Genomic DNA, 24475 nt, shown 5'->3' on the forward strand with positions numbered 1-24475 from the left:
CTGTCTTATATTCTCCATTTCAAATGGATCTTCTAATTAAATCTTTCTTATGCAAGAAGGTTTCGTGGTTCCTAGAAATATCCTACATGGAAATATAGACATTACTGAGTTCCAGATTCTATGACTTTACATTTGGAGTTGAATTTGACCCATGATGCAGAAGTCATATAATTTCTTATCTTGTCACAATACAGTTTAATCATTATTGAGGGATGTGAAGTGCTTCCTCTTAAAAAGGGAAGGGCAATCTGGCCTGTTGATCTGAAGAAAATTGTGATCAGTGTGATCAGAGGATCAATGACAAACAGATCACTGAAGGAAATGAGAACCCTGTTGCTTCTCATTAAGATCTTTAGGAAAGGAGAAGAAGTAAGTTTACTTTTCCTTCCCATAGCAGGTCAGTAGGAAGGAGAAGACCTCATCACTTCACCTTTCCTCTCAACAAACCTGCTTAGAAAGGCTTAGAGGGAGATCATAGAATTATAAAGATGGAAGGGAACTCAGAGGTCATCTAATCCAATCTATTCAGTGTATGATCTACTAAAGCATTTTAAACAGGTTGATTGTTCAGATAAAATGAAGGCGGGCCCTTTGTAAGATCGCTTGAGCATGGGGGCAAACTGGATGAACTGGAGAATTATTTGTAGCCACAGTTGAAACTGGAGCTGAGGTTTTTCTGAATAATAGGAAGACATTTGAGGGAACCAGTGATGGTTCTCTTTATTTCACATTTCTGAACCACCCATCTCCCTTAGAGAGGGACTCTGCTTCCTTGAAAAACAGTTGCCTCCATTTGTACAGGTTTCCATGTTAACAAGCTCTGTCAAGTGATGTTCTGATGGTACTTTGATTGAAAGGATTATTGTATTTGTTTTCTCATGCTTCCACAGATGATCAGAAGGTTGTAAAGATACTCGTGATTTCTTTTGAGTTGAGTAGACCATGTTCATCAGCCTAAGACATGGTAGGTCCCAAATTTGCACATTATCCATTTAGAAGGAATCCACCCAACTTTTATATTGTTCAGACTTTCGAAAAGGGAATACAAGTAGATACATTCAGCAAAGAAAGACGAAGTATATGCATGTGGGGTTGATATCATCTTAGAAAAAGTTCACAAATTAAGTGCATAGCACAATACGCAAAAGTTAATGATACAGTATTAGTAGCAGTGGAACAGATCCCACCTGTGATAGGATCAATCAAGTATTTAATTTTTTAAAGGAAAATTTGGAAAGATATTAATATCAGTATTTTTAAATACCAGGCAGTTACACTGAGTAGTGATTTGGATAATGGGGGTAAAGTATGTTTGACTCCTTATTCCCATCTGGAAGGTAATATTGCTAAACACAGCATTTATTTGTGATTTCTTTCATGTACTATGAACTGGATATCAATTACAGTAGTGTGATGCTTTTGAATATATGACTACTTGTTCTGTTAGATTTTTGGCATTTCACTTTTCTCATGCCTTTCACATCAGCACAGCTGATCTTTGGAGAGAGAAGCAATGAGAAAAGCAGGCAATGCTCGGAAGATCGTTTCACTTGCTAGCGCCTCGTTAGGACTGAAAAACAGCTCGTAAAGCACAACTGAGAGGGAACAGCAATGAGAAAAGCAGGCAAAGCACGGAGATTGTTTCACTTGCTAGCACCTCATTAGGGCTGAAAAAAGTTTCTAAAGCACAGCTGAGAGTTGGAGGGTGCAGACAAAGCACGGAAATCGCTTCACTCGCTAGCACCGCGTTAGGGCTGAAAAAAAGTTTCGAAAAAGTTACATTTGGAGTATAAGACGCCCAAATTTTCAGGGGGGGAAAAGTGCATCTTATACTCCAAATAATACAGTAAGTTGTTTTGATATGGGGATCCCAATGGGTCATTTGTTTGGTATATAGACAGAGGTACCTGTCTCTCACCCTCTTGTACAGGCAACAATCAAATAGGATGTGAACCAAGTCTTCTACCTCTGCTGCTCCGCAAATGCAGAGACGTTCATTGTAGGATATAGAATGGAATCTCCCATATCTGACCATTGTCAAGCTGTTCAAATCTCGCTCGCATAAATATCTCCCTTAGATGTTTTAGCAGTTGTAACTTCAAATAGCTGTCTCTTTGAAAAGTACCTTTGTATTTGCTGCCATTTCAAGTTACCCACCTTATTAAGGATAGCTATGTCATTTTGTGTTTCTATATCCTTAATTCTTTGGGAAGGTCTTTTTTTAAATTGTTCTCTTGTTATACAAGAGACAGGAAGGCCACAGCTTCTGGCAAAATGTGTTAGTTTGGTGATCCAGGAGATTTGTGATTGTGATTTTATTTGCTCTAGTAGACATAACTTGGGGAGTCTATCAGTCTCCATTTCATTGACTTTATGCCAGTAGTTATATGCTCTAATTTTGGATGGTGCATGAATTGTATGAATTCCCAATTCAGCTGTAACTGCTGCAGCAGATGTTCTTAGCTCTACACCCAAAATACATCTCAAATGCTGGGACTGTGTTTGTTCTAGGACTGTGGTTGAGTGCAGACCCCAAACTTCTGCTCCATACAAGAGCATAGGGGTAACCTTAGCTTTATATACTTTAATTAATGGAGCTAGGGACCCTGGGTAACTATGATTCTTTAAGCAGTAAATTCAGATGAGCTTTTGCTCTAAGTGTACTCCGTTGATGATGGCAAGTCCAAGATCCAGTCTTGGAAAAAGTTACACCTAAATATACAAAGGTGTTAACCTGTTCAATTGATTCACCGTCTAATTGCCATCTATGTCTTGGATGATATTTTCCAAACACCATGATTTTTATTTAGATTTACTAATGATTAGGGAGTTATATTGGCAATAAGAGCTGAATCTTCTTAATAGCCTACGTAATCCTACTTGTGAATACGATAATAAAATCATATCAGCATAGAGCAAGTTGTTACAGTATATATTTAGGATCATTGACATGTGTACCATGGGATCTTTCATTAAGGGCCTTGGTAGCACAGTGGTCTAAAGCACCCTGTTATTAACAAAGCTGCCTGCAATTACTGCAGGTTCGAATCTTACCAGGCTCAAGGTTGACTCAGCCTTCCATCCTTTCTAAGATAGGTTAAATGAGGACCCAGTTTGTGGGGGCAATAAGCTGACTTTGTATAAATATACAAAAGTATGAAGGCTATTGCTTAACGCATTGTAAGCTGCCCTGAGTCTCCGGAGAAGGGCGGCATATAAATCAAATTAAAAAAACAAACAAACCCTGGCAAGTCATTGATATATAAACTAAATAATAATGGGACCAGGATACACCCTTGCCTTACCCCTTTATTTGTGTGAATCCTGTTAGTCAGAGCCCCATTAACTCATACTGCACCCTCAAACAGGTACTTGTATAAAGGGCTTTAATCAAAGCCAGAAGTCTAGGTTCTATTTTAAGAGATGTCAGTTTAGTCCATAGTACTTCTCTGTTTACCATATCAAATGCTGCTGTAAGGTCCATAAAAGCAGCAAACAGGTCTCCTCGTATAGGCATATTTGGCAATTAGATGGTTCAAGACAAAATTATCAATAGTGGATCGGCTTTGTCTAAAACCTGCTTGTTCTTCTGCAATGATATGGTTTTCCTCTACACAGATTTCAAATCTATTTAAAAGGAACCTAGCATATATTTTTGCTGCAATGTCAATCAGACTGATGGGCGTATAATTACTAGGATCCTTTTTATTTCTTTTTATATATACGGGACAACTATTGCCATCTTCCACCCATCTGGTATATGACAGGTGTTATTTATATGTGTGAAAAAGACCTGCCAATACTGGACCCCACCAATTGGGAAATTTCTTAAATAATTCTGCTGGTAAAAAATTCTCACCTGGGACTTTATTGCTCTTTAAGCTTTTAATGATGGGTTGTATGGCCAAGGGGGAGGAGTTATAGGGTTTACTAAATCACTGCTTAAAGACAGTTTCTCTGCAGGATCCATGGAAGCAAACAAACACTGATAATGATTCTCCCAGTCCTCAGCAGAGATTGGTATATCAAATACAAATCTCCGTTCCTTTAGGATACTTGCTACAGAGTGCCAAAATATTACTGAGTTATAACTTTTGGCAGCCAACTTGAGTTCTGAACAGATTGAAATGGCAAAACTTTTTTTCTTTAATTTTATAATTTAAAATTATAAAATATTAAATATTCCCTTCTTGTATGCAACATCTCAGCTTGTATATGAGCAGTAGGATTCCTCTGGGTGAGCCTCATGGCTGCCTTCAATTTCTTTTTCAGCCACTGGCATTCAGGATCAAACCAACAGGGTCTATCCACTTGGGCTCTTTATGTAGCAGGTTTAGTTGTTAGGTGTTTCTTCAGGGTATTACAGAGATTAGAGAATGCATGAAGGCTGACAGCCAGTCAGTAGTAGATGACTAGATTGTTCTAACCCAGTTGGTAGCATTTTCTGCTTTAAGTCAGTCTGATATTGCCTTGGTATCCCCTTTGGCCCAAATTAATCTTTTATATTGGGTCACCTCTACATGTTTTGTGAGCCCATCGGTCAGCCATGTTATATGGTCTTAAATCTGAGTGGCCTCGCAATGTCACGCTTACAGGCTGATGATCGCTCTCGTTGCTAAAGTGTACCGTGACCTCTGAGAAGAGATCGACTTTATCTCTATAGACACACAAAAGAGATCCAGTACACTGCTTGAATGGGCTGAGTGGTATGTGTAAGGATACGTGTAATTCTTACCCTTACTTCCCGAATTTGGAGATTACCCTTAAATATTAAAGAGACTAGGAGCAGGCCAGCAGCGTTATTTTTGCGGTCTCTTGAGCGCCATTGAGGATGGTTATCAAAAAACTCCCCTGGTACTCCCTTCTTCTGGGCAAACTCATACAAAGGGGAGCCCAACCTAGCGTTAAAATCTCCTAGTTCTACTACTATGGACTGAGGGTACAATACAGATATATTATCTAGGATAATTTCCAAACCTATCCAGTATTCAGAGTTATAATATCAGGATGTGTTTGAAGGGATATACACATTTACCAGTATATCCAAATTTAACAGCTAGAAAATACGAATACTTGTCTTCGTTATATAGTTTCTCCCCCTGCCATTGCAATTCTTGCTTTATAAGAATGCATAACCCACCAGAAAGTCTCCCTTTGGTTTTTGGTTTTTGGGCTGGGGAAGCCCATCCCTGAAAGCCTGGCAGTTGTACTGGTTCATCCACTTCGGTTAACCAGGTTACCTGAATGGCTATTAAATCAAATCTAGGGAGGAAGTTCATTAGTCCACTATCAACCATCCCTTTCCAGCCAGCCATGGTTCAGGTCTGCATCTGTATGGGATTCCCAGGGACAAGGTGGTCTGGGTTCGTTGATTGGCTAGGTGGTAAGAATGCTGGATGTCAACTTGATGTTGGAGCTGGGTCCATATTAACAATGCTTCCCATATAAACACAGTTATTGTGAGGTTTGATATTTCTCCTTGTGAGTTGCAGAACTTGTTGTTGCTCCTCTTTAACTTGATTGCCAATGTGCCTCTGTTTTTGCTCTAATATTGACATTTCTTCAGGTGGGCGGGCACTCCGTCTTTCCCTCTCCTTGTCTAGTTGTCCTACTGGATGGTCAATTTGAACTTGTACTACCAAGTCCCATTGGACGTCCCTTTCCTCCTCTTTTTGTTTTGGACTGGTACACCTTCTCTTTTCATTTGTTGGGGCTTGGGTGCTTTCAGAAGCCGGACTTGATAACAATTCCATGGAGGAGCTGCCAGAAGGAAGCAAAATATTCAAGGTTTCTGTTGCACCAGCTGCCAACCTCAACACTTGACCAATTACCTCAGTCTTCTCCAGTATCATCTCTTGGGCTCCTGGGCAAAGGATAGCAAAGTGGTGGACTAGCTGTTCCTCGTCATCCATGAACTGAAGCTTTCCGTTGTGTAGAGTTAAATATTCTTTTTTATTGTCCTTATCTTTTCCTAACCTTGTTAGTTGAGGGCTTATTTGTCTGGCCATTGGTATATTCCCAAGATTAATGTTGACCTCCCTCACTGTCTTGGCTCTCTGCTCAGACTTCAACAGGGACTGAATTTGGGTTGTGTGAAGCCTGACTAGGTGGCTCAGTGTCTTAGCCACTGAGCTTGTCGATCAGAAAAATCGACAGTTCAGTGGTTCGAATCCTTAGTACAGGTCTCTTGCGTGAGCAGGGGATTGGACTAGATGACCTCCAAGATCCCTTCCAACTCTGTTACTATTAAAATACCCGTCTTGGTCAAATACAGAGTTTCTTTAGTGAGACCTCAAGTCTGAATAACATTGATGGCAGAACAATCTGCCCAAAGGTTAGCAAAGGTTTGCAGTCTTGTTTGTCGAGGAGCCAAGATATCTCTATTAGCTCGTTAGCGTAAACCCTACAGCGTAAGAATTGGGATAGAGAGATCAAAACCACTCTCCTGTTATGCCACCTGCCCCTGTTCAGAGAAGTGTTAGCAACTTGGAGTAGGATCCTGTCTCTCTGCAAGACCAGCCTCTCCACAGCATCCTCTTCGCCCCGAGACCCCCAGTCCACATAGGCTGGCCAAACATCATGGGTAAGCTTTGGAATGTGAGCTTTGCTGTTTACTTCTTCAGATAGCTTATTGATGTGTTTTCTCATTAGAGACTTTAATTCTTTAATCCCTCCATTTGCTTCCAGGAGCTGGTCAAATATAGCAGAGACTGTTTGTGCTGTTAGTAGGCAATTCTTAGCAACCAAATCCAAGTCTCCTTTAAAATTGTTCCTAATATTATTCTTGTTCTCCCCTCCAACTCCTACTGGAATTGCAACTCCCTCCTCCACAGAGAAGCAGTCGTCCTCTTCCCAATCTAGAAGGGGGCTAGGTTTGTTTGCCAGGGTTGCAAGGGGGGAATCTGAAAAAAGTCTTGGGTTGTCTAGGTGTTGTCGCAGCCATGTTTAGCTGGTTTTGTTTGCTTAGTAGAGAAAACTTTCCTCTCATTCACTAAATGTTTTACTAACTGAAGTAAAAAGCTGGAATAAAAGCTGGAATAAAAGCTGAATCTCTCAAGTGGTGAAATTAAAACTTTTTAAACTTAAAAGTTAAAAATTGATTTAAAAGTAGAAAGAGTATTTTAAAAAAAGAGTAAAAATAGAGAAAAGGAGAGCAAAGCTCAAAGCTGCTGCTCACTATCACCATAGTATAGCCTTTATTGTCATTGTACATCATGTATACAACAAAATTGGTTTTAGCCTCACTGGTGCAATCCATGACAAAAAATATAAACAACATAAATAGTATAAAGAATAAACTAGTCATACGTTTCTGTGTGTGTGTGGAGTGATTGTGGTTGTGTTTAAGAGTCTGACAGCCTAAGGGTAGAAACTATCTTTAAACCTATTTGTTCGGCTGGCTATGCTTTGATGTCTTCTGCCCGATGGTTGAAATGCGAAGACATACTGACCAGGGTGTGAATCCTCTCTAAGTATCTTTCTTAGTCTGCTAAAGCAGCGAGACCTGCTTGAGCCATCTTGGGCTCCTCCAAAAAAAGCCTTGAAAAAGTATTTGATCTAGCTATGAGCCAGCAATGTGAATATTAAAACAGCATCAATTGAAGTATAATTTCCAAATCATGCAAACCAATCATGTTGCTTTTTTTCTGTATTGGTCAAATCCCACTTGAAGGACCTGTATGCATTTCTTCACACTGATTCAAAAAGAAAGAGAAAGTGGAACAGATTCAAAGAAGAGCAACATGGATGATCAGATAAAAACTAATTATTAAGAGGAGAAACTGAGGGAACTTGATATATTTAGCTTTAAGAAGAGAAGACCGCAAGGAAACATGGTACCTAAAATGTTGTTCATACAGAATATCCAGAGTCTGATTTGGTTGTCCGGGAATGCAAAACATGGAATGATTATTTTAGGAAAGCAGGTTCCAGTTAAATGTTAGGGAAATCTACCTAAAGGAAAGGAGTTGGATGGTGGGACCTGTCATCAGGAGAGGTAGTAACTTTTCCTTTATTGGAAATTGAAGCAGAAGCTGGATATCCATCCATCTGTCAGGATGCTGTAATGCGGATTTCTGTGTTGAGTAAGGATCCTTATCCGGTATGTTGGCTTGCAACTATATGATTTATTGAGGTCACTAGTTTTCAGATCAATTTAAATGTGTTACATGAGAAGAGGCTTTCTTCACAGCAATATGGATTAAATGGCCTGAATCTCTTCGGTTCAGAAAAATAATCAAGTTACACTTTTAATAGAATTTTCCTTTTTTAAAAAGTTACATTTAAAAATTATACAAAGATATTCCTGAGCATCTAATGAAATGTCCCAACAACCACAAAAAAGGTATATGATAATCAATTTGGTAGTCTTTAATATACCATAAAGTATTGTTTACCAAAGGTTTGGGGTTTTTTTAAAAAAAATGACTAACGGCCCTTTTATAATAGAGGGGCATTTAGAATGGAAATACTGATAAGCTGGTCTCCCTTGTAGTGTTGCCTTTTTTCTGACAGTCCACTGCCAAGCCTCTGACCCTAAAACTCTTAATCATTCTTGCTTGTCAGTGGTATAATTACAATTCTTGTCCCTTCCCCCCTTCCAACTCTTCAGTTTATTAACAATAGCAGTTGTTAAATGCCACATGTAAGTGAAGGAGCCAGATTAATTTTTCAGCCTTCATTTGGGTAGATGGAGCTCTCATATTCCTCTCCTTTGTCTGTGGACAAGACCGATGAAGGCTTTTAGGAACATAAACAGAGACTGACATCATTTTGTGTTATTGATTTGGAGGATTCAGTTTCAGCTGTAGTTTGTGAATGAGTCCTGGGGAGATTTCTTCGGAAGACGGAAGGAAGAAAGCTGAAGGAAGGAATAGTTTTAAACTTCACGTAGATCAGCGTGGAACATCTGGATTAGCTGATACCAGAATGAATCCCAAGGATAACAGTCCACACTCGGGAGAGAGTGGGGAAGGAGCTATTTTCCCCTGTCTTTTCCTCCTCAGGGTTGAAATAGAAATTCGTGTAGTAAATTCTTCAACAGAAGGATTAAGCCTTTGCCCTTACTCTGAAGTACCATGCAGCTGGTTAAAAGTGTATTAAATACTTTCATTAATTGTCAGTTAAAAAGCAAATCACCTCATTGAAATCAAAATGAATTTCAGTTTATATGTTCTCCAGTTCATTATGGAATCTCAGTATTCAGTACTGAGGAAGGGCATTATTTTAACCTAAGGTTTTACATTATTTGCTTTTGGAAAATGTGACAAATGTCAGATGGAGATGGATTGTGTAACTGGTTTAAGAGAACATTTTATGAGGAGGCTATGTGACCCGCTCTTGTTTGTGTGTCTTGATGCAGTAATTTGATTTGCATAGAAGGCTAAAGTCACATTGTTTTGCAGGCTTCTTAACCAGATAGCCTTTTAGACTGACTGAACCTGGGCTTCCCTATTTGCAATGTGAGCATTAAAGGAATGCTTGTTTTTATACATACATACATACATACATACATACATACATACATACATATTTGGCTGTATTGTTTTAGGAGTTTTTTTTACATGAAAAACAGAAATGAAAAGGGGCATAATAACTAAAATTTCTTATGCTGCAGAGATCCAGGACAAGAGTGCATCAATTAACATAAACTGGGAGTGAATTTGTTTTCCTCTCATTTTGGCATGTTTTCAGTTCTAACTTGCATGTGAACATAGTTAAGATATCAGTGGTTACTAACTTGGTTGTATGATAGTTATAAAGATCTGTTTCTGGAAAGAGATATGACCTTTATTATCTCTAACACACTTTCATATGAATCTGCCTCTGAAGATGAATTGGTGCAGAATGTAGCAACCAGACTGCTTGGAAGCCAAACTCAATTTTGTTGGATAAAATAGATTTCAAAGTCAATGCATTTGTTGCCAGTAGGCTCCTAAGCCCAGATCAGATGCCTGGTTGCCACCCTCATTTTTATATTGCCTACCTATACATTTAGTTACTTTTTTCTTAAGGACTTTTCATTTGTTCCAACTAAATTTCATTATTTTATTTTCAGCCTATTTCTTAATTATCCAGATCATTTTGAATTATTTTTCTACCTTCTATTGTTTGTGTCATCTTTAAATTTGAACATACATTCCATCTATCTTGTCATCCAAGCCATTAACATATTGAAATGTTGAATCTTGGGGTGTCACTTTTACTTTCTCTATTTTGACAGATTATCTGAGCATTTTAGTTATGATGTTTGAGCCACCCAGCCCATTCTCGAATATCATCAAGTATTTTGCCAAACACTTGGTTGAAATGAAAATATATTATGACCATAACATTCCTGTAGTTTATAGAAAAAAAATTACTGAATCGGAAAACTAGATGATCTTAGTTTGGTAACATTTGTTCTTGAACAATATAATTTTAGGGATTTGAACTCTACAGGGATTCAAACAGGTATTTCCCTGATCACATCATTCCTAGTTTCACTGAAATTCAAAGCAATCTCTTCATTTTGCTATATTCAACTTTATGGTAGAAAACAAATCTCACTAGGAATGAAAATAGGAATTGAATTATTTTTATTTGTGTCTTAGTATTTTGCTGTCTTTATTGTGCAAGTGGTACACTTTTTCTATTCCTTAAAAAAATACTACCCGAAAAAAAAACATTGTTATTCCTAACATCCTTTACCCAACTTAGATGATTGTAAGCTTCAGTCTTTCTGATACCATATTTGCAATTCCAAGCTAACAGTATGGGTTCCTCACTGGTGACTTGTTCAATGGTAAGAGAGCCATTTTATGTTATTGGCAGAACATCACAAGGTTTGTGCAATGTCACTAGATTTTTGCCAGTTGTTTTCTCTCTTGCTGGAATAACAATTTTTTAGTGCCTCTTATTTTGGGAAACATCTCACTTCCCATCTTTGCTTCATTTTCTTATTTGTTTCTTCTGCTATAGGAAATTATTTAACATTAAACATGTGACTTTACATATTAAAATCCACTTTTATGAAGTTCAAAATGTATATTTGCCTGCACTTTGCCAATATGCGTGCGTATAAAGAATATGTAGTCAGTTTCCCCCAAGGATTGTGATCCGTCCTCTTTGCTGATTAAGTCTTCCCTTTTATTTAAACCTAGTCCAGAATAGCTAATTCTTTTGTACCTTTCTTCACCTTCTGAATATGAATGTTGCTTCTCCCTAAATAAGAAATTTGTGAGCAGGATATGTCAGGAATGTCCTGAACTGAACAGTTATAATTATTCAGCTATTCCATCTTTATGTTTTCATACTGGTTTGAAAAATCTGCAGTTTGCATTTGAGAAATCTCTCTTGCAATTTCTATTAATTAGGTCATCAGTAATAGAACCTATCACAATATTGTTTAATAAAAATTATTCAAACAATATTACAAAATTCATTCTTAGATTTAATTCATTCTTAGACGCAAAAAGAAACTATAGTCAAACCTACCAGAAACATAACTATAAAAAACAGACTTGGAAATAAAAGTTAAAATAAGCAAAAAAAATAGTAAGAGAACACCTGTCTGATCTTGATGAATACAAATCACCAGGACCTGATGGTTTATATCCCAGAGTTCTAAAGGAGCTGGCAGATGTCATCTCAGAACCATTGCACCACATCTTTCAAAAATCCTGGAACACTGGGGAACTACCAGAGGACTGGAAAAGAGCTGATGTGGTTCCCATCTTCAAAAAGGGGGGAAAAACAGATCCAGGAAACTACAGACCAATCAGCCTAACATCAATAACCAGGAAGATACTGGAAAAGATAATAAAAAACCAGATCTGCCAACACCTAGAAACAAGTAATACTAGCAGTCAGCACGGGTTTGTTAAAAACAGATAATCCCAAACCAATCTTATTTCATTCTTCAACATAGTGACTAAATTAGTAGACCAGCGAAATACTGTGGACATAATATACTTAGACTTCAGCAAGGCATTCAACAAAGTAGAAGTAGAACCTACTTCTTCGTAAGCTAGAAAAAAGTGGGATAGATAGCTTCACACTAGATGGATTCACAACTGGCTGACAAACCATACTCAACGAGTAGTCCTTAATGAGTCTAAGTCTACATGGAGAAAAGTAAGCAGTAGGATGCCACAAGGTTCCGTTTTAGGCCCAGTACTCTTCAATATCTTAAAAAAAGAGTTAGATGAGGGTATAGAAGGAGAACTCACCAAATTTGCAGATGATACTAAGCTGGCAGGAATAGCTAACACCCTAGAAGATAGGCTCAAGATCCAGATGGATCTTGAAAGACTTGAACACTGGGCCCTATCTAACAAAATGAAATTCAATGTAGAGAAAAGTAAAGTCTTTTCTCTTAGGTAAGAAAAACCAAAAGCACACATATAAACTGAGGGAAACCAGGCTTAATAGCAGTGACTGTGAGAGGGATCTTGGAGTCTTAATGGACAATCAGCTAAATATGAGCCAGCAGTGTGTAGCTGTAGCTAAAAAAGCCAACGCAATCCTAAATCGCATTAACAGAGGGATACAATCAAGATCAAGTGAGGTACTAATACCACTCTATAAAGCCCTAGTAAGACCACATCTAGAGTACTACATCCAGTTTTGGTCACCACACTATAAAAAAGATGTTGAGAGACTAGAAAGAGTGCAGAGAAGAGCAACCAGGATGATTAGGGGACTGGAGACTAAAACATATGAAGAATGGTTACATGAACTGGGCATGGCTAGTCTAGTGAAGAGAAGGACCAGGGGAGACATGATAGCCGTCTTCCAATACTTAAGGGGTTGCCATAGAGAGGAGGGGGTCAAGCTCTTTTCCAAAGCACCTGAAGGCCAGACAAGGAATAATGGATGGAAACTGATCAAGGAGAGATTCAACCTAGAAATAAGGAGGAACTTTCTGATAGTGAGAACAATCAACCAATGGAACACCTTGCGTTTGGAAGTTGTGGGAGCTTCATCACTTGAGACTTTCAAGAAAATATTGGACTGCCATTTGTCAGAAATGGTATAGAGTCCCCTGCTTGAGCAGGGGGTTGGACTGGATGACCTATAAGGTTCCTTCCAACTCTGTTAATCTGTTAATTTCTGAACAGCTGTGTATATTTTTAAACACTTTTTAGAACTCTTCCCTTTTTATTGCTTATTCTCCTTTAAAGCAAATGGTATTTTTCAGTTGCTATATTCTAGTCATGGGAGACTCATTCTTCCAAATGTCAGTTTATTTACTCTTTTATTAAATGTATATGCTGCCTTTCTTTCGGGGCTCAAAGCAGCTTAAAGCAACCCATTGCTTCATCCTCATTTTTGAATGATAGTAACCCTGTGAGGTAGGTTAGGCTGAGACACACTGAATTATATGTGTAAAGTCGTATTTCCCTTCCTATATTAAGAGTTCAAACTCACTTTATTTTCCATATGAAGAATGCATTAGACTTCTAATCTGAAATTGTGTTTTGGATTTTCTGATATGGATATGGGAAAGTGTTCATTTCTGCTCAGTTATCGTCAGGACCTGATTAAATGTGTCAGCTGATGATCAAAGCAAAGAAACCACTAGTGGAAATTAATTCTGAAAGATGGGCATATGACACACATAATTAACATAATTTATATGCACATTGAAAAGCCAGTCTGCAGTTAATGTATGCCTTTTACTCACTGCATGACAATATTAACATACAATATCCAGACTCCTTATTATTTCTAAAAGGAAACATCTTCTACTGGTTCTCTAAAACAATAATTGGATGTTACAAGTTAGCGAGAGGATGTAGAGAAAATAGGGCTGGCCTATACTAACTTTTTAAAAATTCTTGCGTGTTTAGGTTTCTTTATACTTTAACTAAGAATTAAAGTTGGAAATAATAGAAATTCTCGCAACAGTTTTATACAATGGCTATCTCTTGCTTAACTAGCACAAATAATGACATTTACAATGAAAGAGGATGTTCCTTTGATTCAGGATAGTACCATAATTGTAGGAAGCTGGCAGGTTAATATTCTCCAAATATATGGAGCAAATCTGTTGCTTTATTTGAATGGATGTCTCTAATTAAGTATATTATTTTCTTAGTCAATGTAGAACAATGTATTTTATAGATGGTTCTCTGCAACATGAAAAAGAATTCCCTATCTTCTATGTTTATGTGTTGAAACACAAGATTCTAGTTTTTGTATTTTTGCCCCTCACACCAAATTACATGAACCAATTAAATGACAGATCATTCTGTCCTCTAACTATAGTTAACATGTAAAAACTGTAGCTATCAATTCAGAGACACACCATATCCTAATTATCAGCTCCAAATATGGGGGCACAAGGATGCAGCTGAGTATGAATCAGTTGGGCAGCTGGGATTTTGGAAATCAGTTGGGAGGGCGGGGAGGATTGCTAGCTAGCATGTTTTTGGGTAGTTGCATAGTTCTATGCATGGAATAGCCTAAATAAATAAGAAGCCAAATAATTTAACAATTGTTTTGCACTCATCTTGCTGAAATGTTTTAATTACTTAACGCATTGTAAGCCGCCCTGAGTCTCTGGAAAAGGGCGGCATATAAATCAAACTAATAGATAGATAGATAGATAGATAGATAGATAGATAGATAGATAGATAGATAGATAGATTACATCACAGTTCTTTCACTGTATGGTTAGAAATGAAGAAAGCATAAAAAGATGCAGCAGCTTTGCTCAAATTTGTTAACTCACAGATCCGTTGGCCAAGATGGCTGGTGGAAGTGGGAATTCTAGTTCAAATTATTCTGGGGACTGTCAATTTAGGAAAAGTGGGTTGTATTAAAAATGTGGAGTGGCAAGTTGCTTCAACCTTCCCTTTTTTGTTAAAGTAATAATGAGTTCAAGTACAGTATGTGGGTGAGAACAAAGTGGAACCGAGATTGTCAACCATTTTAATTTGCAGTGTAAAATAAAAAAGAAAGGAATGCATGATAGGCAAAATTTATTTTTCTTTGAGCATTGCAGTGTCCACTGGAGTATTATGGAACTATCAGAAATTGCCAGTTAAGCTGAATGATGTGGAATATCAATGGTGAAATAATTCAATATGCTACATTTTTTTTCAAATACCTGTCAGAGTTATTAACTGACTCACCAGCTATGCTTGTTAGAACACCAACCTCAAAGTGTTTCCACCTTTTACAGTAGAAGTCAGTGTGATATTATTTAGGAAGCTATTTGAAAAGGCGAGTTCCAGTTCACAATGTATCTGTACACCTTTTCCTCCCAGACGAGCCCACCTCCGCCTGTGTTTAGAGCGCTTAAAAGTTCTGATACCATTAGGACCTGACTGCACCAGACACACAACCCTTGGGCTGCTTAACAAAGCCAAAGCACACATTAAGGTAAGAGGAGCATCACTTTCCATTTATAATAATGTTTCAGTTAGCCCACCAATCATAGTTGCAGATAAGATTATTATCTTCCTCAGAAGGTTCATACATGATGTTGATATAGTGTCTTTAAAAGCATGTCCCAGCATTTTTGTGGCATTATTTTTCTTGGTAAATTTGCAGAATTTGTTTGCTCTATAAGAAAGTCTGGTATAGAAATGATAGAAATCAGAAATCTGGTATAGAAATCATTGACTTAACGTTCAACACATCGTTGCTTAAATACCATCTTTTAAATGTCAACAAATTATTTAAAATTCCAGAATAGTATAGTTCCACAAAATACAATTAAGAAATATTAATAGGAATTTATATTATATCATTGATAGTATAAATTGTCATTGGGCTTCATCTAACAAAATGTTTTCTTGAAGTTCAATATTGTTTATTGAAATAACTTTTGAATAGATAGATGTATCTATATTTGAATGCCCAAATTTTATGGCACAGCTATCAAGATAATTCCTAAATTAAAAGAAGTTTTACTTCTCTGTTTCTTTCCTAAACTGTATTCAAGCATCTGACAAATACATACCAGGATTTGAAGTGTTACGTTTTTCATTCATGTTATTCATGACTTTATGATCGTAGATTAATTTTTTAAATACAAAAGATATGATAGTATTAGCATTATTCAGAAAATGTTAATCCTAAATATATTATACAGTACCATTGTGAAATAATAATAGAAGCGAAATGGTAAATATGTGTCTGAAATCATATAAAACATACTGTGCAAGAGTTCTATCGTGCCTTAATGATTGGTAGATTTGCTGAAAATATTATTAATTGACTAGCAGCCGTACTGTACCATCTTTCTTCAACCTACTAATGTTACTGTCCTCAGTTTAATTAGAGGGCCTGAACTTCAGAAAGGCCATGTTAAAGAAAGAATGTTCCAGATTTTAGGTTATGCTTATTACTAGTGAAACGTCAAGCAATAAAATCTAAACCATATGGAGCTTCATCCAGAGAGTCAGTTATTCAAATCATTCTCTGCACAGCTCCATGTGCCATGAGCAGGCCAAATACATCAGGAAGAAACTATTAATGACCAAGAGTCATTAGTAGCATGTGTTAATTATTTAAATCTACATATTCTCTTTGCATTCCATTTACAATATATGGGAACTGCATTTGGAAAATAAATACAGTACCTAATAACAAACAAAAAAGAAAGAAAGTTTAAAAAGAGCACAGCAGGTGCCCTGGCTACAGTGTTTCTGACCCTTTCCTGATTTTTTTTTTTTTTAAATAGAGTAGTGCCAGGCTCACAGGGATCAGGATGTGCTTAAACACTTTGGAACAGCTCAAGCTTAGCAGGGAGGGAAACCCTGCTTACTTAAATGGATGGTATTAGCCTGAGATGACTTGGAGTTATGCAACTTGCTGGCCATCAAGAAACCCTGTGCATTGGCCTGGTAAGATTTCCCAGCTGTAATGAAAGGAGTCTGCAGTAGATTACATAAATGACTGGTCAAATGGGGAACTGCTTCAAAGAAATAGCTGATAAATTAAGTGGTGAAGGTACATACGCTTCTTTACTTGTGATGCCTTTTCCTATTAAATTATCTGAATGGAGAGAGGGCAGTGATGGAAAAGAACTAGCCATGCTCTACTTGATCCTTTCCTCTTCATTACTCTAAGATTGGACTGAGAAACAAATTGCTTGTTTTTGTAGGGAGTAAGGACACTATTTTTCCTTACTTGCAAGGATGCCATTTAAGGGCATATATCTCACACATAATTACACAGCAACACATTATTCTATGATGTATCATTCATATTCTTCATCTCTGATCCTCCAACTTTGCCAAAACGTATTTCCAATTTTCTCTATAGTCATAAAGAGACCTTCTGACAAAGCTCTCAGAATAAGATCCGAAGAGAATATTAGTAAATAAAATGGGAAAAGTGCTGGGGAAATCCAGACAATGAAAAACAATCTTTTATCATGGCAGAAACTTGAAGAAGCCGACAGGAGAAGCCAGCATCAGCTTGAGAACCTGGAAAGAGAGCAAAGGTTCCTAAAGCGACGATTGGAGCAGTTGCAAAGCCCTCAGGACATTGAGCGAATACGAATGGACAGCACTGGATCAACCATGTCCTCAGATCGCTCTGATTCAGAGCGAGGTCAGTATTTGATCCCTCCATATGTTGATTAAAGACACAAAATGTTCAATTCTCTTTGCTCCGTACAATTTCTTTGCTTCAATCTATGAGTAACCGTACTTTCATTCAGATCCACGAAGGAGGCACAACTTGAGTGACTCTTGTTTGGAAACATATGTCATCTAAATTTTTCATAGATGCTTAGGAGTCTTTAATATCCCTATTAGATTTAACAGATCTTAAAGTTGTTTAATTTTGCTCTCTGTCTAAAATATATTTGATATGTTTGCCCATTTGGGTTGAATTCGTACAAGGCTCGTAGGAGCCTTGATGGTACAGTGGTCTAAGCACCCTGTTATTAACACAGCTGCCTGCAATTACTGCTGGTTCGAATCTCTCCAAGGCTCAAGGTTGACTCAGCCTTCCATCCTTTCTAAGGTAGGTGAAATGAGGACCCAGTTTGTGGGGTCAATAAGCTGACTTTGTATAAAATATACAAAAGTATGAAGGCTATTGCTTAACGCATTGTAAGCCGCCCTGAGTCTCCGGAGAAGGGCGGCATATAAATCAAATTAAAAAAAAAAAAGTATCAGCAACTTCCAGGTCTACAGTATACCTACTTAAAATAATTTAATCATATGTATTTCATAAGTATGAAGACTCTGTATCTGTACTTGATTAAAAACGTATGTGGTAGACCTGAAATGGACAAACTATCTTACAAAGTAGTTACACCCTGGAATATTATTGCTTGGTTAATTGTCATTTGTACTCATCTCCTCTGTTTAATCCTCCAAATTTGCCAAGATATAAATTCGATTTTCTTGATAGTTAAAAACAACACTAATGATATTCTAGCAGAGCTTTCAAATTATTATGTAGTAGAAACCTATTTGGATACAGTTTATTTTCTTGTCTATCATGATACTATCATGATTTTTTTGACAGGAAAGGCATAAATGCTAAGACATCAGAAGATTATTTGCACATCATCCAGAAACAGCTTTCACTAGAATTATGGGACTGATATAAATACAATTCTCTTTAGTTCAACTTAGGCATTCAAATGAAAGAGTGCTTATGGTAAACATTACACCCATCAAAAGCTATTCAAATCAATGGCATGGACTCAAAATGTTCATGCAAATAGGCAAATGTCTGTAGGAAAAGTCTTTATGTATGAATACTTAGCTCTGCACTGGCAAAAATATGGTAGTACAAGAAAGAAAGTGCTCATAATTCTATAGGCAAAGACTTTCCCCTACTATGAATACATGGAGAGGATTACCTTTGGGGTGAGGAGAGAACTTTTTTACATGTGTAGGGTTTTTTTCCCCTTTCTCTTTCTGAATAGGGCTAGAGGCCTCTCTTAGCTTAACAATTATACAGTATATTGGGATTCTTGCTTTATGAAATTAGGATAATAAAATACCTTGCTTTCAGGTGGTATACTCAAACTGAGATAATAGAGAAAAGAGAAGTCAACAATTATGTGAGATGATATCCCTGTCTTATAATATTTGATTTTAACGTTGATTCATTTACACAAATTTCTCAGAAAGACATATTGCTGCTGCTTTTTAGATGAATGTTTGATTCAGGAATTAAATGCATATTAGTAAGTGTTTCCCCTTGAAGTTTTTGTTATCCTCTGAGAGTGTTGAGACACCATGCTCGATAAACCAAAAGAATGTGGGGTGTTTTTTTTTTAATACAGTATACATTTGGGCTTACCTGGGTCCAGATGCCACTGCATTTTTACAGATTTTGTCAAGGCCATCTGCCCTAACCACCTTAAAAACATTTTTTTTAAAAATCTGCTCAGAAAGTATTTCTAATTACTTTGAGCAACTGATAAACTGATACTTGGGCCTGTAGCCATTCTTCTCTCTTGGCCTAAAATACATCTGAGACTACATAGATCCAGAATATTTTTGAGAGAGCTAGACGACACTGCAACAACAGAGTTTAAAGCTTTACTGGAATAGAAAACTCAGTTAATCAAGAGAATTTAGGCAACACTACCCTTCCTGTTTCACAAACAATCCCAATGATCCATGATTTCCTTCTATAATCTTCTGTTATTTTGCATTACTTCTTCAAATCCTTAATGTGGAACTTTAAAACTTCAACTACTCAAAGCGGTTTTATTATATGAACAGCAAATCTATCTTGGTGTGCGGTAATGCTCCTTAATGTAGACTGAGAAATCTGTTTGAGTGGGTAGATGAGAGGTCTATTCATGTATAGAATATTGAATTAGTATCTATCATTTTAATCCAAGGCACAGTGACTAGATATAAATATTGAATTAGCAATCAAATGATAGCTGGCTATTAATACAAATTTGTAAAAATGAGTCGAGTCCAATCTCTTGTAATTCTTTCAAAATTCTTATCACTATCACAATGCACTTTTCTCTCTTTTGTTCTTCATTTTTTCAAAGATTTCACCGCACAACTTTACAATAACTCCTCAGGACATGGTTGGAATGAACCTAGATCAGGCCTGTCAAACTGGCAGCCCGTGGGCTGGATATGACCCATGCAGGTCACGCCCACCCCAGCTCCACGAAGGCAAAAAACAATAAGGCCTGCAATGTGAGCGGGTTTGACACCCTTGATCTAGATTCTTCAGGCAGGGATGGTTTTAAATAAATTTGCTCTGATACTAACTTGGGACTCTTTTTTTTTCCCCAGAAGAAATTGAAGTGGATGTGGAAAGCACAGAGTTCTCCCATGGAGACGTGGATGATATCAGCACAACCAGTACAAGTGACATTGATGATCACAGCAGCTTGCAGAGCATTGGGAGTGATGAGGGTTACTCCAGCGCTAGTGTCAAGCTCTCCTTCACTTCCTAGAGCCTGGTGCTAGAGCAGAGCAACTGGTTTCTTTGGGGCAACTGAGTTTCATATGGCAGAGCTCTTAAGATACAGTATTTTTCTTACCCAACCCACCCTTCAACAGCTAAGCTTGGACAGACACAACTTTAGAATAGCTCCATGGGTCCATGGAAGAGTGAGGACCTAGCAGAGGAACCAATTAGTCTTTAACTGACCATAACCCAAAATTTTTGACTTAGTGTTAAACTTCAGTTAATTTCAAATCCAGGACACCATTCCAGTTACACATAGCTGGACTGAGATTTTCCCATCAGTAATGGATACCTATATTGAAAGATGGCTTGGATGGGAAACTTGGCTGTTCAGGTGCTTGCTTTTTAATTTGTCACCATTGGGTTTTTTTCCCTCCTCATGTTCAAACTTAAACAAACTTGTTACAAGACCCTTGTGGTGCTAATAATAAATAATATAAGGTATGTCCAATATCTATGATAATCTAGCATATCTGGAATAGCTGTATGTTTTTCCCAAATAATGGGATAAAGTAGTTCATTGGATGAACCACTTCCAATGCATTTGCACAATACTTTGAAGTTTGGTTTTTTTTAAAGCTCCATTTTAAATTTCTTTAAATTCCCTCAATTTTTTTAAATTTTGTTTTTCTTCAATATAACTAAGCAGTTAAACAATTTTCCTGTAGCCTCACCAGCAAAAGTTAGTCCAGTCAGCATCTTTTATTAACTGGGTATCTCTAGCCATCTTTGATCATTATCATCTGAGAAATGTAATAATAGCAAAATGTTCTGCTTATAGCTCAATGTTTCAGCTGGACTTGGTTTCAAGGCAAGAAACTGGGCTGTACGATTTTACCACTAGATTATTGAGTTGTAGCAGGCCACCACAGGTGCAACCATGCTCTGGATTCAGTGGCTGAGCTAGAATGATTCTCCTGATAGAGGGTGAGAGACAGACCAACCTGTAAAACAAGCGATGATGTGCAGAAAAGACACAAGTCTCCATTCTGAGCCACAGTTACCTATTTTTTTTTCTTTTGCAAATTATTTTGATGAACATTTTTAAAAGTTGTTTGGGTGAGATAACCTATACGTGACAATGTATTTTTAGATCTCCTAGGCATGATCCTGCAAATCTCTTTTATAATTAACACCAGTTGAAAGGGACTTGTTTCCTGTTGCCATGCACAAGAGGAACAGGGACTCCTTGGGTTTGATGGCTCTACCTTTTGGATTCCCTTTGCAGACTTTGGCACCTGGATTCCTAATATAATCTTGGATCCATAGCTAAGAAGCATCTCAACTTAACAATCTGCTAGGTTGATTTCAGTATCTCCTGAGCAGAAACTGTTGTTGTTTTGCAGTTAAAGAATAAGATTGTATCCAATGTTTTTATCATTGTTTTTATTTTGAACTTTCTAACCTGCACTTTGAGGTCTTTGCTTTTCTTTAAGCTTTTTAACCACAGAGATACTTATTACTGTTCCTTTACCAAGTTTAAACTTTATTCTTTATTTTGAGACTTCATTTATGACACTTATTTGAGGATTTTGTTTGGGAGGGGTAGTAATTTGCCTGTCCCCCAATTACTAAGGGAAAAAACTGAAAAGTAAAAAAAAAATGCTTTATAAACTCATAACTTATTGCTGATTATAATTACTGGTTGTTAATTTCAGTCCTGTAGATCTTTAATTTTATTGTTTAGATAGGACTGGGTGACAAAAAAAATAAAACAAAATAACCTCATTTAGCAGTACAGTGAAATTGTGTTTAAATGTTAGCATATGTTTCTGCTTAATAGTAGCACTTTAATACCATTAAACATTTCTGTATCTGAAATACGTTTGTTCTGCCATGTTGGTCACTCATGAGACTTTAGAATACTCATGTTGTTTGTGCCTGAAAAAAAAACCCCTCCATTGGCCATGTGATTAGATACCCCAAATGACTTCTCCTGTAGATCTTGTCTCAGTACTGTTATGTTGTGTGATTTAACTCCAATGTGTTAGGCATTTACCCCAGAGCTATTATTATATTGTATAACGTACCACTTTAGGACCTGTGTCATGTATTAGAGACATCATGCTGCCAGGTTTTATAGTGTGTTCATAGCTGGGGTTTTAATTCTTCTGTTCATTAAAATCTGGTTGCAGTTACACATCTCTCTCCTATGGAACTAAAACTAAGTAACACCAGTTTATATGGTAACCTCTCCCTCTTGTGGCTGAAATAGGAATTGTTAGTTTTAGTTAATGAGAGTAAAGATTTCAGTAAGAACTTTTTAAAATTCTGAAGCCTGTTAATTTGACTAGTGTCTTAGTGCAATTTGGTGAGATTGCAAGAATGATCACTGGAAACTCAAATGAGATGTCACTCCCAATCTACGATTTCTTATCCCAGCAAAAAACTTGTTTCTGTGAATTCAGCTGCAGAAACTTACTTAAAAGAGTGTGTTTTCTCTAAGCAGAGCAGCCTGACTTCAAATTTTAATGATGTCTTCACCAGCCCACTGGGTCTTAGTGTGTTAGAACTAGAAAGGCAGGGCTGGATAATCAGTTCTAACACACTATCAATACAGGGGACAGGCAGGAACCTGATGAGAAGCCTGATATAGTGGCTTGCATGAGAAAATCATTTCAGGAAAAGACTGAAGAAACAGCCTTGACTTAAAGTCTGGAAAGTTTGCCTCAAAAGAATGCTCAGCTTTGATTAATACTATCTTAAATTAAGATTGTGTAAAAATGATTCTGCACCAATTCATTCCCAATAAATTATGTTTAGTCCTAATGCAAAAACATTTAATCATTCACCTTATGTTATTGGACCACCATTTGTCTGAAATGGTATAGGGGTTCCTGCCTGAGTAGGGGGTTGGAGTAGAAGACCTCCAAAGTCCCTTCCAACTCTGTTGTTCTGTTCTATTCTGTTCATAACCTTCTTTGGTGTATTTGACTTGGTAAATAAGAAACTATAATCAGGATAGACATCTCTGGTGATAATATTCCTTCCATTTTACAAAGTGGAAAAAAAGTGTTAGGTCATTTATTGAGTAGGGTGTACTGCAGCCAGCCTGTCATAATCTATTGCGAGGACATACTATATATTTTTCATAAATGTGAAACCATATCCTTCATTAGCCTTTTACGTTTTGGGATGTTATACTTGTTCCTTATCTTCAATTCACAACCTTGTATATTTTTTTTTCCACCATACAAAAATTGGATTCTGGTTTGGAATATAATCCTATGCAAGTTTACTTAGAGATAAATCCCGCTATGTTCCATGGGACTTACTCCCATTTGTATCTGCATCAAATTAAGCCTTAGATTCAGACATGAGGTTGTATACACTTTTGCATTTAAAATGCAGGGTAATTTTTTTATATAATGGGAGTGGTTGTATCAGCATCCAAGCAGGGCAGTCTGAGGCAAACCCTATTTTTCTGCTTTGGAAAATCTCTTCTGAAGGTGGCATTAGCTTTGGAGAGAAAAAAATGTCACCAGTTCAAAATCATCTATGCATCTTGATGTTAGCCACCTCAAAAGGCTGAATAAGAAATGCTATTCTCTAACATGCTATGCTTTTATAATAAGCAGTTCAGACAGCCATTCTAGTATGATCTGAAAAAGTCACATTCACTGATACATCATTCCAAATCTGTGCCCTTATCTTCTACTTGGCAATACTGTGTGTATGAGAAGAATGATTCTGTATTTTAATGAAAAATAAAGATGCAAGAGGGCATTTATACTTGTTACATTCAAAAAGAAAACCAGGATTCCTATAAAGTTATTAAATTTTCACTTATGGCAAGTAAAATTGTTGTCCATATGGCTTACACTGCTTCAGACTGAGATGTTTTGTATTTCTTAGTTCTACTAAGAGAAAATTTCCAAGACTGAAACAGAATTTATATACATTTTATTTAAATATGTATTTTGGATGTTTTTTATGGATTATTTGGAGAGGTGTCCTCTGTATCCAAATTTACATCATTTGTGTCAATTTAAGTGAATGGTATAATTTGCAGTAAAAACTTCAGTTTATTAGATAAATTATAAGAGTCCAAATGAAAAATTTTGTCTGT

General features: G+C 37.0%; 1 protein-coding gene across 4 annotated transcripts in view; it reads left to right on the forward strand.

Moving 5' to 3' along the window:
• MXI1 (MAX interactor 1, dimerization protein) overlaps positions 1 to 24207 on the forward strand; it is a 73421-nt gene extending 49214 nt beyond the window's left edge. For 2 of the 4 annotated variants that reach the window (XM_034440071.3, XM_087872881.1), the window contains exons 4-6: positions 15255 to 15369; positions 17379 to 17550; positions 20232 to 24207. In XM_034440071.3, coding sequence (XP_034295962.1) covers positions 15255 to 15369; positions 17379 to 17550; positions 20232 to 20392 — 448 coding nt within the window. In that variant the 3' untranslated portion in view covers positions 20393 to 24207. Of the gene's footprint in view, positions 1 to 15254; positions 15370 to 17378; positions 17551 to 20228 lie in introns of all 4 variants that reach the window. The other 2 variants (XM_034440070.3, XM_034440072.3) reach the window with 1 other exon arrangement.
• Positions 24208 to 24475: the final 268 nt, after the last annotated feature.

Source organism: Pantherophis guttatus, chromosome 6, assembly GCF_059756535.1.
Source record: "Pantherophis guttatus breed Tessera chromosome 6, ASM5975653v1, whole genome shotgun sequence".
NCBI lineage: Eukaryota > Metazoa > Chordata > Lepidosauria > Squamata > Colubridae > Pantherophis > Pantherophis guttatus.